This window comes from Trachinotus anak, unplaced genomic scaffold (assembly GCF_046630095.1).
Source record: "Trachinotus anak isolate AG129_WGS33_773 ecotype Australia unplaced genomic scaffold, CSIRO_AGI_Tana_v1 ptg000008l, whole genome shotgun sequence".
In the NCBI taxonomy this organism is placed as follows: Eukaryota; Metazoa; Chordata; class Actinopteri; order Carangiformes; family Carangidae; genus Trachinotus; species Trachinotus anak.
Window position 1 is genome coordinate 18,007,501 of NW_027273859.1, and position 14,063 is coordinate 18,021,563.

At 40.9% G+C, this 14,063-nt stretch overlaps 1 protein-coding gene across 2 annotated transcripts in view; it reads left to right on the forward strand.

The window, feature by feature from the left end:
* mapk4 (mitogen-activated protein kinase 4) overlaps window positions 1–13,524 on the forward strand; it is a 16,964-nt gene extending 3,440 nt beyond the window's left edge. Inside the window, exons 3-9 of one of the 2 annotated variants that reach the window (XM_071483185.1) lie at window positions 477–652; window positions 5,972–6,116; window positions 7,660–7,742; window positions 8,052–8,130; window positions 8,404–8,623; window positions 9,205–9,370; window positions 9,857–13,524. In XM_071483185.1, coding sequence (XP_071339286.1) covers window positions 477–652; window positions 5,972–6,116; window positions 7,660–7,742; window positions 8,052–8,130; window positions 8,404–8,623; window positions 9,205–9,370; window positions 9,857–10,813 — 1,826 coding nt within the window. In that variant the 3' untranslated portion in view covers window positions 10,814–13,524. Of the gene's footprint in view, window positions 1–476; window positions 653–5,971; window positions 6,117–7,659; window positions 7,743–8,051; window positions 8,285–8,403; window positions 8,624–9,204; window positions 9,371–9,856 lie in introns of those variants that run through there. The other variant, XM_071483186.1, reaches the window with a different exon arrangement.
* Window positions 13,525–14,063: the final 539 nt, after the last annotated feature.

Below are 14,063 nucleotides of genomic sequence, written 5' to 3' on the forward strand. Positions count from 1 at the left end.
TTGTTTTTTCTACCGGTCTTTCTTGTTGCGTCAGTGCTGGCCATGTTTACACTGTGATTTACTGGATTTAAAAGAAATCCTTTTAAGACATGGTTAGCTAAGACTGCGCCAAAAATCTCACATTCAAAAATAGCACATTTGTACATTTTATTTTGAATGTATTTATTCATTCAGTCTGTCATTTATTTGCTTGTTTTTTTATGAGCACAATGTATGTTATAAAGGAGTGGGGTGATGCAGAGCTTAGATGATTGCCCATATCCACAAGTCACAGGGTTAATAATGGAAATAGTAACAAAATATCCCACCAACTTGAACTTTACTGTAAATCAAGCACATTTAATTAAGTCAGAGTAAAAAGTAGAAAAAGAAGTAGCCCATTTAAAGTCTTTTTACTGAGTTTTGAATACATGATGTAACTGTAATTACAAGGGGATATTGTGGTGTAGCCTCATCTTATTTTTGCCCTTGAACAGGTCATGCTACTCTGCTGTTCTACCAGCTGCTGAGGGGACTAAAGTTCATCCACTCAGCTAACGTCCTGCACAGAGACCTAAAGCCTGCCAACATATTCATCAACACGGACCAACTGCTGCTCAAGATCGGAGACTTCGGGCTGGCCAGGATAGTCGACCCTCATTATTCTCATAAGGTGAGAGCAGTGAGGAGCACGATAAACTGCCACCCTTCCACGCACACACACAAATGCATATACTGCAAGGACACTCATACATACAGAGTGTCCTTTTCATGTTTAGAAATTATGAATGGATGGCTTGGCTGTGCACTGGTAGTTGGATGTCTTATTTTTTCAAGTGCTCATCTATGAGAAAAACTCTTTGACTGATGACCAAACATGACATGTACGCTAGACTCTCAGAGTAATCAACAATACATGCACAAACTTTTATAGCCATAACCTAATTACTCTTTCTCATATTTATCGGGCCATGCAAATGTAGACAATGTGCCAAGTTTAATTTTGACTAGAGGCCAATAAATGCCTGTTATCATTACTCTCTCTTGGTTCATACTCTCTTCACAAGTTTAATCTTGATTTTATAAATCCATAATCTTCAGAAGACAAACCAGCATAGAGGTTTAGATGTGTGTCCACATAGTATTGGCTGTATTGATTTTGTCATGAATAAAAATTGTGCTTTTTTGCTACTTGTTCAACAAAAAGAAATCATACTATGACAATTAAAGTCAGTGAAGGTGATAAAGTCGGAAGGATGTTTCACTCTCCTCATTTCTCTGACACAGTGTGGCTTGTTCTGCTGCTGATGGATGAATTTTGGGAGAGTATTGTAATATTGAACATTATCTCTGTGAAGAGATAGCAACTCCTAAGCCCTGGACGGTGTGGTTATCAGACAGTATTGCACAAACCCTTGTCCTTGTGTAGCAATGGATACATTATAAATGGGATACTGTTGCAAAAGAATCCTCCAATAGAAAGTCTGCGTGCTTGCACGCATGATCTTTGTCCGCCTCACAATTGAAACACAGAATAATTTATCTGTCTGTCTGGTGTCCTTTCAAATGTCTTATCTCAGGTGACATCTTTGACAACACTGGTCTGATTCATCTTTTTAAAAAGTATCCTGGCTGGACAAATGCAGCCAGGAGTTCAAGATCTTAAACAGTCTAATTGTTACACCTCTTAGACAGATTCTACATGTTGCGACTGTTGTACAGCCAAACTGCCTTTTTTCTGTGATTGCTTTCTCCAATTACACATCCCTATGTCTGATGTTGCCAACCTGTGTCTTTCACAATAGGCCTCTCCAGCCCAAACCCTGCTATTACTGTTACATCTTCTGCCCAAATCTGGTATCACGTTTTGTGCTAATCAAACCCTGTAATTAGCCTGTCCCTTGTAGGTGAGGACTTCTGAGAGATTAATGTGACAGTTTACTGCTCCATTGTGCTACATTATTATGCATGAAGATCCCGCAGCAATACTGTTACACTAGCAGGGCAGGATGTGTGTGTGTGTGTGTGTGTGTGTGTGTGTGTGTGTGTGTGTGTGTGTGTTTGTATGTCTGTGTGTTTTTTGGGTCTGTGCATGTGGAGAGGAACTCTTGTGAAAGGCGATCTTTGTCAGCCCAGAACACGGGACTGGAGACCAGCTGGGTGCAGACACAGGGGGTGCATTTGGAGGGGAGGAGAAGGGTGGAGGGAAGGATGGGAGGAGGAGGAGGCAAAAAACAGATGAGGAGCAAGGGTGAGAAATACTGAGTCATGAAAGGAGGAGAGAAAGAAAGGTGAAAATTACAAAAGGAGAAAAAGGGAGGGTGAGCGACAGTGCAAATAAGGAAAACAAGGAAAGTGGGACAAAGAAGAGAAAAAACTGAGAAATGAAGGTAGAAACAAGGTTTACACATTCTGTGTTTTTGAGTGCATATCTATGCTCTCACACTCAGAGAAAACAGTGTTCAGGGCTTAACTGCACTGATGATAGATAGATAGATAGATAGATAGATAGATAGATAGATAGATAGATAGATAGATAGATAGATAGATAGATAGATAGATAGATAGATAGGAGTAGGACATTGGGAGTTAGTTGGGAGTCTGTCCTATCTGATGTGTCTGTTAGCCAGCAAAAAATGAGTTTGTCATTGTTCATGAACATAAAATTGCATTAGCAGATTTATGTGTGTGCGCTAGTGTGTATGATGACGTGTGTGTAAGATGGTGCTGGGTTATTTGTGATGCAGTGTTGACACCAAAGCAGATGCCTGCAGTGAATGTGAAAGCATCCTCTCTTTTATTTAATAATGCAGAGCCAACGCGCTGCTTTTTCAAACATTTTGCGGTAATAGACGTGAGCAGTTCAGCCTTCAGCTGTGACGGAAATTCATAAATAGTATTAATGTTCTTATTGGGCTATAACACAAGACTGGTGGCTCATTTATACTGCACTCAAACAGAGTTCTTGCATCACAGTCGACCCTCAGGTTTTATATTGTGTCATGTTTGACAGTAAAATTGGCTGGTGTAGTTTTCTAGCTCTGAACACTGAACAATCTGCTCTCTTTTCAATTAACTATAATTGCTCCATGAATCTTTATCCGTTTTCTCAGAGCTTCTGCGGTATCTCATGGTCGGTGTATTATCGCAGCAGTTTTGTCAGCACACCGTGACTCTGCAGTGAATCGAGATGAAGCTGTTGAATGAGCTGTCTAGAAGTGTGCTTCTGACTACACAGACAAACATTTACTCGGGTGGAGGGAGCTGACAGAGAGGTTGTGAGGAGAGAGGAGGAAAACAGGCAGAGAAAACATTTGTGATGTTGTTTACTGTCTACAACGGTTTGGAACTACACCGGTTACTGTTGTGAGTGTGTACGTGTAAATGTCACCTGCTGAGGCTGTGCTGCATCTGCCCAGAAATTATTCATGACCTGGATGAAGGACAGAGAGAAAGAGGGGAAGGAAAGGTGACTGAGGAGAGAAAAAGTAAGCAAAAAGAATAGATGAAAGGAAATGAGGTGAGAGGGACAAACAGAAAGATACAGTCAGGATTGACAGGTGAAAATGAACAGAGTGGAATGAAACAGGTGAGAATGGAGGTAAGGCAAGCAGAGGTGGTGAAAAGAGAGAGATGGGGTGAAGCGTGAAGAAAAGAGCAAGGGTAGCGGAAAGATGGAGAGGAAAGGAAGAGGTGGTGACTGGGAAGGAAGTCGAGAGGAAAGAAGAAAAAGAAAGGGGGGAGGCAGAGAGGAGTGACAGCATCCAACAAACCTTTTATATTGGTGAACAGCTGTGACACTTAAGTCTGCACAGTGTTTAAAAAAGTGTAAATATAGCTACAAAAATAGAGATGTTCTGTGATGAACTTTTATAATGAAATAACAATAACCGCCTGAAAATGTTGTAGTTTTGACATGAAACATGCCTACTCCTTGAAAGTCACTGTCTGTCATATGCTTGTCAGGAAGTAGAAAGGAGAGCACAGATGTAGAGAATAATCAGGAGGGAGGGGAGAGACAGACAGACAGATAGAGGACAAGGTGAGTGTATGTTTGTCAGACCGTCACTGAGGACTCAGCATCAGTTTCTGCTCTGTCATCTCCTGGCACACAGAGGGAGGGCATGAAGGGGAAGGTGCAGTGAAGGCAGAGCAGGCCTGGAGAGAGAGGGAGTAGAGAGCACAAAAGAAGTAGGTAAGAGACAAGTGATGAAGGAGTAAAGAGGAGAGGAATGAGAGGGAAAAAAGAGCAAGCACTTTTTGCCAGCACTCCTGGCAAAAGAGGAGCATAGGTGCAAAAAGAGTAGAGAGCAGAGAAACACTAAGGCTGAAGAGAGTGAAGCATTTTCATTTTATAGCTTTTAATTCACAGCTACTCAATAGTGCTGTTGATAATTCAACACATTGTATGCTAGGAGCAATGTAACTCTTGAGAAAGCTGACCCGAAAAAACTCACAGAGCCATTATGACATTTAAAAACCAGGCTGAATGCTATGTAGGGGAAGTGAGGTATAAGTTGCCCACAATGTATAAAGACTCTGAGTCATCCCCCAAACCTGCTGATTGAGACACATTTCACTACCTTTTTATTTACAATCTTCAAAGATGTAGCAGTAACTCTCTTGGCAGCTCTCAAGTAAAATATAAAACTATTTTGGGTCAGACCTAAAACACAATTATCAGAGGGGCTATGTCCTGTTTAGTGTACTGTTATGTTGGTGATACGATAATTTTAATTTAACTAGCACACAGAGTAATTTCTGACATCCATCTTGAGTATGAAAACTCATCTGGGCCAGGTTAAATCCAGTGCTGTGTACATGGCATAAGCCTAAATAGAGCAGTTCTACAAGAAGTGTCAGATGGAGCGAATGGTGAGATGGGAAAAGGAAACAGTGGACTGTAGACGAGGGGTGATGGGAGAACATAAGGGGAGAAGAGCAGTGGGGACAGTGCAGGGAGGGGTAGAGAGGTGACGGAAACGATAAGAGAAGGTCTTTAGAGGGAGATCAGACACTCCAAAAAGGACCCTTGCCTCATTTTGGGGCCTCTTTTCCAACTCCAAAAAATTTGGGTTGTGGACAAAAATTGAATAATAGTATGCCATTAGGGAAAAATGAACTTCAAACAATTCAAGCAACATCAAAAGAATTAAATGTGTAAAATGTGTGAGAATGTGTGACCCATATTAAAAGCATATTTTGTTATGAAGTCTGCAGTCTTCTAATATTATGACTGTCAAGACGTTTAAAGCCTGGGGCAGTGCAGTAAGTAAGATCAGGGGGGATACAAGGTCAAGAAAAGAATAGAACTATCATGTAGTGAGGGCAAGAATTGAGAGATTTTTTTAAGGTCAGAGAGTGAAGCAAGTGTGAGAGGTAGAGTGATATGCAAGAGGCGGCAAGAGTGTTAATGATAGCAACAAGCAAATGCTTCTCATTATAACTGATTCTGGTTTGAACGTGAGAATGCTTATAGGCTTATCTCCATGCACGGCATCATCAGTGTTTTTCACAAGGTGAACGTTTACAAAAGTAAAAGGCAGAAGGGAGCCTTGTCGGACCAGTCTTAATGAGAGGATGCGTGTTGTTGTACAGCAGAGGCTTGAAAAAAAAAAGACTCAGTAACTGCAGGGAGAGATTCAGGGGAATATTTTCTGCTGGAGAGTTTATCCTGAAGCCAGTTTTCATCATGTTGCTGACATAACATGATGAAGTCATGTTGTGGGTGTAAGTGAAAATATCCCATGTGAACTTAAGTTTCCTTTTTGTAGCTGACATTATCGACTTCACGATGCTCCCACAACAAAAATGACTGCCAGCATGCTGAGCAATTTGAACACCTCATACACATTCAAGTGCATGCTGCCGTATGGTAACAGCTAGCAGCAAGCCAGTCTGTTGCATGCTCATCACTAAGATAACAGAGTGTACCACTTTCTCCATCTTTCTCCTATTCTTCTCTCACTCACCTCTTCACCTCCTTCTCCAGGGCTATCTGTCCGAGGGTCTCGTAACTAAGTGGTATTGCTCCCCCCGTCTGCTCCTGTCCCCCAACAACTACACCAAGGCCATAGACATGTGGGCTGCAGGTTGCATACTGGCTGAGATGCTCACTGGACGCATGCTTTTTGCAGGTACCTCTACTGTTTGTCTCCATCAAAACACTGTCATCATGATCTTGATGTCTTACGGAAACATTATGATATTGCTTACTATTAATTTGATGACATAATGAAATGTGATTATATCATTAGTGCTTAGCAAAAGCATGTTATTACTAAAAGTCTTGCAAGATCTTTCTGGGAAATGTGTTTCTAGGAACTGGCAGGTTTTCCAATTCAGTGTCTGATATTTGTGTTAATTTACATGTCTGCATTGTACTCCTGCAAAGGAGAGTGCATGTTAAATATCATAAAAATCCTAAATTAAATTTTTTTGAGAGCCTTTATTGTGAAAATAGAGACATGCAAGGTTTGTAAGGATGAACTTGTGTGTACATCTTAGCAACAATAAGCTGTAGTCAAAACAAGAACATTGAAATCAGGCTGCACGATATAATCAGGTAAATCAGATGTATTCAAACACATCTTCCATGTGTCATATATTGTGTAAAAGTTACCTCAAGCAGAGATGCAAAAAAAGGTTCTGTACCACAGTGGAAACTGGCATCAAGTGAGAGATTTTCTTTCCAATGTCCTCCACCAAAGACACTTTATTCTTTTTCTTCAGGCTACTTCTTTGCCTGACCAGAATAACAATGATGATAGTGAAATTCTCACTGTCTGAAGCAGCTGTAGTTTCTCATGACAAGCTGATTTGACCTCTACCAGCCTTCCACACCACAGGAGAGATGGTACCATAAACTCAAGAGCGTCATCTGTTCCCTGGTGTTCCTCTCTGCTGGATTTTCACACATCAAGTGTCTTTCTTTTCACTTAAACACAACAGTTTACATGACACAATATTTTTTTGTCTATCACGTACACTACATGCTTATTTCTTAGAGTGGTCAATGTGCTGATATGGCACCACCTGCTGGTGTCCATCAGCTGGGTGGAGGCAGTTAAAGGGCAAATCATCATTGCATGACATGGGTGGAAAAATACTGCTACGCTGCTCTCTGTGAGCTGAAAACGTCAAGCATGTTACACTTATAGTTACACCACAGTCAGTGACCTCACATTACTTGTCAAGGATAGAGTTCACTTTGGGGACTTTTCCCAGAGTTGAGCTTGACCGCATCTAACTCCTCCCAGGTTGTGTATGACCCCCAACAGACTCAGGCTGATGTCAAAGCTTATAGAGGTTTAACACTAGGACTGGGCCATATTGGGGTAAATGTCTGCCAATATTAGAAGAATATTAGAAGGACATGGCGTTTTTACACAACCTCGAAAGAAGTACTTTCCAACAGGTTTCCCCAGTGCACACATTACTGTTACCTGTGGTGGAATCATAATTTGGGCGTGACCAGAAAAACAACATGCCTGAAATTTCAACCTTTCCTTTTCCATCTTCTCTGTATTGAAGCTCCTTACTTTACCATTTCTTTTACATGACAGCTCTCACCTCCTTGTAATTCCTGTTTGACTCTAATTGGCCACCTTTTTTTCGGCTTATGTAACCGATCCTCTGGCTTGTCTCTGCTTGTCTCTAATTGGCTGCTCCCCTCTGCAGGAGCTCATGAACTGGAACAGATGCAGCTGATTCTCGACTCAGTGCCGGTGCTGAGAGAGGAGGACAGGCAAGACCTGCTACAGGTGACACTTCAGTGGCTGCTGCAAGTCATGTCTGCAAAGTTTAAATATGGAACAGGGAGTCACTGTCATGTTATGTTTGCAGCTTTAGACTAGAAACTTTAGTCTACAGACAAGGTCAAACACAGCTCTGCCGAACAAAGGCCCTTCTTGCATGTTGTTGCTTTGATAGTTCAAACCGATAAAGCAGATTCTAGTTATCCTGCTCTATTTTTTGAATTCATCTGGAGGGTGCCTTGAATACTCTAAAGAAATGTGCTAAAAGAAACAGAATTATGCACATGTCTTTACTCTACTGTCATCCTTTCCCAGGTGATGCCTTCATATGTCAGTCGTGGATGGAGAGTCAAGAAACCCTTTTCTGAATTGCTGCCTGAAGTGGATTATCAGGGTGAGCAGAGAGAACTGACTAGTGGGAAGAAGAGGAAGGTCAAGCAGTATAAGAACTGGGGACAAACAAGAGTAATAGATGATGTGAGGAAGAAAAAAGATACAGAAAACAGTAGCTTCTCTGAGCTGTGAAGGATGGATAATAGGAGTTCAAGGTTTGGAGGTCTAACACCTATAATTTAGCCTTTAGAGAGAATAATTTTTAAGAGGAATACACTTCATGGTATCTATATTTTATTCTCCTCCTCTTCCTCCCCCACTCATCCCCACTCAGCTGTGGACTTCCTTGAGCGTATCTTGACCTTTAACCCCATGGATCGGCTGACAGCTGAAGCAGCGCTGTCCCACCCCTTCCTCCAGCAGTACTCCTGTCCAGAGGATGAGCCCACCTCCTCACATCCCTTCCACATCGAGGATGAACTGGAGGACAGCCTCATCACCGAGCAGAGCCTCAGCAACAGCAACAGCCAGGCCTCCAGCATCCACTTGGACAGGTGTGTAGATTTACGTTTTTATTCACTGGTTAGGAATTTTTCCATTCAGTTTTATACCTCTGTGACTGTGACAGCTAGAGCTGGAGGCATTGTTTTCGGGTTGTCTGTCTGTCCCATTCTCAAAGATATGATATCTCAGTAGCACCTTGACAAAACTTCTTCAGATTTGGCACATATACTAACATAACTGTAACCAACACAAAATGAATTTTACTTCCTGTCTAACACTGAAGGTTGACTGCTCAGGAGCTAAGTAAAGAAATTCATTGAGCCTCCAGAATATTTTGACCAATTTACTGCATTTCATTTCCTCCACCAACCATTTGTCTTTAAGTCTGACTTCGATTTTAATTACTACAGAATCCTAGTTTTTGCATAATTCACTCTATTTCATGGGAAGACCATATTCCCCAATACTTTATACATGAAACGCTGAAAAATTGGTCCAAGTCAAATTGTTGGAACAATAATTCTGGCAAAGCATAATGAGAAACTACCTATTTAGTTATTGTAAATAAGCATATCTGACTCAATATACTGCACAGTAAAGTTAAGAGAAATCCTTAATTACTCCCTCCCAGGTATGAGAACAGTTTATCAACAGATGTGTGCTGGCGGCAGTCAGGTGGGGGGTGCCGCTGCATGCCCCCTGGTCACATTACCTCTGACCTGGGAGACACGACAGAGGATGAGGAGGTGCAGAGGGACCCCCGGGCCAGTTCCACCTCACTGTTAGAGGAGGCTCAGGTTTTTCTTCTATTTCTTCTTTTGCTGTCATTTCCCCTCAATACTGACTGATTTGTACTTGGGTGTAACCAATGTCTTATTTTATTGAAATGCATGGACAGTTGTAATGAAGCTGATAAAGCTCATTACTTTCCTCATTACTTAAATATTTTATTTTTATTTGCTATTTGGTAAAATGCAAATTTCACCATATAGGACATTTTTTGTGTTGGAAGAACTTTATATTATTTTATTTATGCATATTTCTTGCAATATCCAATATGGTGGTAAGCCTTTGTAAATACACTTGTGTTGCCTTCACTGTCTTATTTATAGCGTCTTAAATTTTATGTTGTCAAATTTTATTGCCGTTCCAATTAATCACACTTAGGATATTTAGTAAAAAACTAGAATGAATCAAAGCAGTTCAACACATAACAGAATTAATCCTTCAGTTTGCTATCTTCCCCATTCATCTACATACCCCACCCCACCTGTGTTACATAGGTGGACCCACGCAAATATTCCCACAGTAGCTCGGCTGAACGTTTCTTGGAAAACTCTCACTCCTCTCTGGAACGGGCCTGTGGTTTGGGGTACGGGGATCTGGACTGTGGCCGCTCCTGTGACTACAAAGTGGGCTCTCCTTCATATCTGGATAAAATTGCCTGGAGAGAGGGCAAGCCTCAACATTACTCAGAGCCTAAGCTGATCCTGGATCTGTCTCATTGGAAGCGTAATACTAACATCCTCCCTGTGCCTGCTGAGCCTATTGGTGGCAGTGTGGAGGACCTGGGAGAGATGAAGGAGGATGAAGTAGATAAGGAGGAAGACGAGGAGACAGGGGATTTATTCCAGGAGATCTCTCGCTGGGTGCTGAGCACCCAGTCTCGTCTGCACTCGCCCAGTCCCAGTCCTTCTTTAGAGCCACGTTCACCCTCCTGCTATACTTCCTCTCCCCCCCTTCCTCTCTCCCCAACTGACCTCCCAACCCCAGTCTTTCACTACACAGAAGTTGTGCAGCAACCATCAGCTGAATATGATGAATACAGACTGAGCCCACTTCCGCCTGTTACACCTTCCTCAAATTCCCTTCCCTCACTTCTCCCCTCGTCTCCTACCTCTCCACTTCCTCTTCAGTCACCTCGAGCAGTTTCTCCCTCCATCTCACCACTTTTACCTCCCCCAGAATCTCAGCCCCTTTCCTCTACTTCCTCTATTTCTCAGCCAGCAAATGATGAACCCTTGGAGTCACTTCCTGTCAAGCAAAAAGAACGGCTTTTTGACCTGGATGTTTTCATATCCCGAGCACTGAAACTGTGCAGGCAGAATAAGGAGAAATCAGATGGGAAGAAAGGAAAAGAAGGAGGTTGGAGGGAAGAAAGCAAACAGCCAAACATTAACCGAAAGGTGCCCAGGCTTCCAGAGCACAGGACTCCACCACCACAGACACCTAACTCTTGATGTTGAATTTCAACTTCAGGTCCACCACAGTATAGCATCATAATCGGTAGCATTTCCAAATGCTCATAGTGCTTTACATAGTGGGGGTTGTCCTTGGCTGAATATGCTGCTTAAACATTCGATGTTAGTGTTAGCAGCTGTTGTCTTTTTGGTACTACTGCAATGACATGCCACACATGGTGACTAAAACCAGCCACTTAAGCAATCCTGCAGCTTCTACCCTCTCAGGTAAGTAGAGGTCAAAAAGCATTTGGGTTAAATATAAATAACCATGCTTAATATTGCAAATATCAAGGATTTGTTCTACGAGAGAAGATTTAGAAAAAATAATCTAATTAATGATTGTGGTATTTGTGATTTGCTATCATTTGTCAAGTTAAAGATGAGTCAGAGTTTGACTTGATAGCAACTTGTTCTGTGACACAAATATCTGCAAATGGAACAGTCAGCCTGTTAACAAGAGTTATCCAGGATACTGATAACAGTGACCCACTGGAGTGAGGTCACTTGGTTTGTTTTAGTTTTTGAGTTAGTTTATTTTCTGCTGCGTTTCAGTCATTCAGTCATTTCTTGAAATGTCAGACTGTCTTCCAAAGGTGATGTTCACCAAATAATGATTGTGACACGGGAAATGTTTCTTCCAGGTTTCTCTGAATGTATTAACTGGAAAATAATCAGTCAAATAATGCTACATGGTAAACCATAAGGATTTTATTTGTTGCTGTTTCAACTTTCCCATGGTGACATAATGAGCTCTGTCACTGATACATGCCTTGTAAACTTGTACAAAACTTTTGTCATATTTAATTCTACAGTATATTTCTCAAGACTATTGTCTTGATATTCTTGTCAAACATATTCTTGTTTTCGTAGTAGAATGCTAGAGCACAATTTATTTTAACTTAGAGTGAGTTGTATTTTGTTTAAATGTGGAATGCACTATGGTAATAATTTATGATTATTCAGCAAACTTTTTGCTCTAGTTCCTATCGTAAATAGTTTCATATCCTGTCTGCCTGATGCACCAAACAAGGGTCATCATCAGGATAAAGATCTGATGTACACTTACTTACAAGATACTATCCTCTCTGTACTAGACAGCCAGATATCTGTCACCATTTTTCTCACATAAAAATTAGCCACAGAAAGCTCTAATGCAAACAAACATAGCCTATATTTTGGAGAATGTAGATCCTTTACAGCCTTCATAGGAAATGATTTGTACTTAAAAACTTCTCAGTGCTGCCCAATAACCATATTGACATATGGGGGAAAAAAGAAAATAAATAAACATATATTTTGAAATACTTTTCTATCCAGCATGGTAGACAGTAGACCCTCAGAATGTTATTTATTCTGGCCTCTGATGACCCCAGATGACTCCCCCCAGTTTCCACCATCTGTGGCTGTACACTTTGTGTACATACAGCCCATAGATTACAGTCTGTGAGCTGTACATACACAATGGCACAGCTGTTGGGAGTGTAACAGGCACAATTCTGAGATGTAAAAAATGCTGCCATGACAGCTACAACGCCCCAAAGTAAGACATATTGTATCTGTTCAGTGATCTTTTAGTCCAGCATCTGATACCCATTCTGACTTGACCCACTTCCAGTCAGTTAGCAACAAGTCTTTCGTGCACTCTTAAATATCAATTTGAGTCCATAGAATCCATGCAAGCTACACTCATAACATTATCCCTTTGTGTGCAGTACCCACAAGGATAAAGATTTTTAAAAAATAGATAAATGTTTTATGTCCTTTTTTCAAATGTGGCTGTTAACAGTTATTGCACATAAACCTCTTGCTCTAAAAAGGCTTTCATAGTATCTGCACCTTTTATAAACACTGTAACCAACATACACAGGTTGTGAGCAGGTCATCACTTGCACAACATTCTGTAGTATGACAATGCTCCAAAGGATCGAGCCATAACGTTAGGATTGCTAACAGTACAAACGACTGTATGCCACAGCAAAGGCAGGTATATTCTTTTATATTCACTATAGACATAAAGCACATTTAGAGTCACTAGCACATTCAGCTACAGGTTTTCCTCAGTGACTACTGAAACTCCACCACTGTCAATGTTCATTTCAAGGTATTAACCATACCTGGGTTGGATTGCTGGACTAACTGACTGAAGTATTCAAATAAAAAAAAAGTGCAAACTGTTAATTTTCTGGTCCAGAGCCATTTATCTATTTATGGAAATAGATAAAAGCTGTGCTACAGTTAAACTAAAAAGAGTTTTTGACCTGTACCAGTGTAATGATAAAATTTTACATTGTACAGTTTCCTCTGCAGGTAACCTAAGCCAGCAATAACATCACTGATGTATAACACAAACATACTGTAACACACGTGGTTACTGAGCCAATTCTTTTAAGTGGGTGAATCAATATAGAAAATGTGCCTCTGTACACCTCAATGGTTCCAGCTTGCTGAATGTAACATATCCTCTCCCTTCTGCATGGCTTTGACAACTATTCCAATTGCTTAAACTTTGTTGTTTTCATGCGTGTCACCTTGTGAAACAGTCATATTTCCGTGGGCTCTTATTTCTTTTTATTCACGCTTCTCAGAGGCTCCAGCTTCTCATTTGAGAGAAGGTTTTTAAATGCTCACTACTGATTGATGGTATCTCTTTTTGCAGTTTCTGTTTTTGCTGAACAATTAATAAAACAATACTTAAACTATTAAACTATTATTTGACCTTGTGTTTTCTATGGTGCTGATGTAATACCAGTGAAAGATTTAAGAAATATCCCTGGAATTAGGGACAAGTGGATTTGATATAATGAAAATAAAACAATAACAATAAAAAAACGAATAAAAATTGCACAACATCTAAATATAGATAAAATTGTAATCCATCATGCAATACCATCAGGAGGGCATCTGATTGGTCCCAAATTCATTCTGCAGCATGACAATGACCAGAAACATACAGACAGAATAATAATGAACTTTCCTCAGCAGCAAGGAGCAAGGAGCCCTGCAACAGACTCCTCTGTAGGGAGTCTGTTGCAGGCCCCCCGTAGAGCATAATCAAGTCAGTCTGAGACAGCCTAAATTTCTCAGCCAGCCCAAAAGTTCTTCAAGATGCTCGGAAGAACCTGCCTGCCAAGTGCCTTGAAAAACTGTGCACAGTAAGTGTCCCAAGGAGAACTGGTGCTCTTTTAAAGGCAAAGACTGTTCATACCAAATGCTGATTTGATCTTGTGTTTTTTTTTCTGTTCACTAC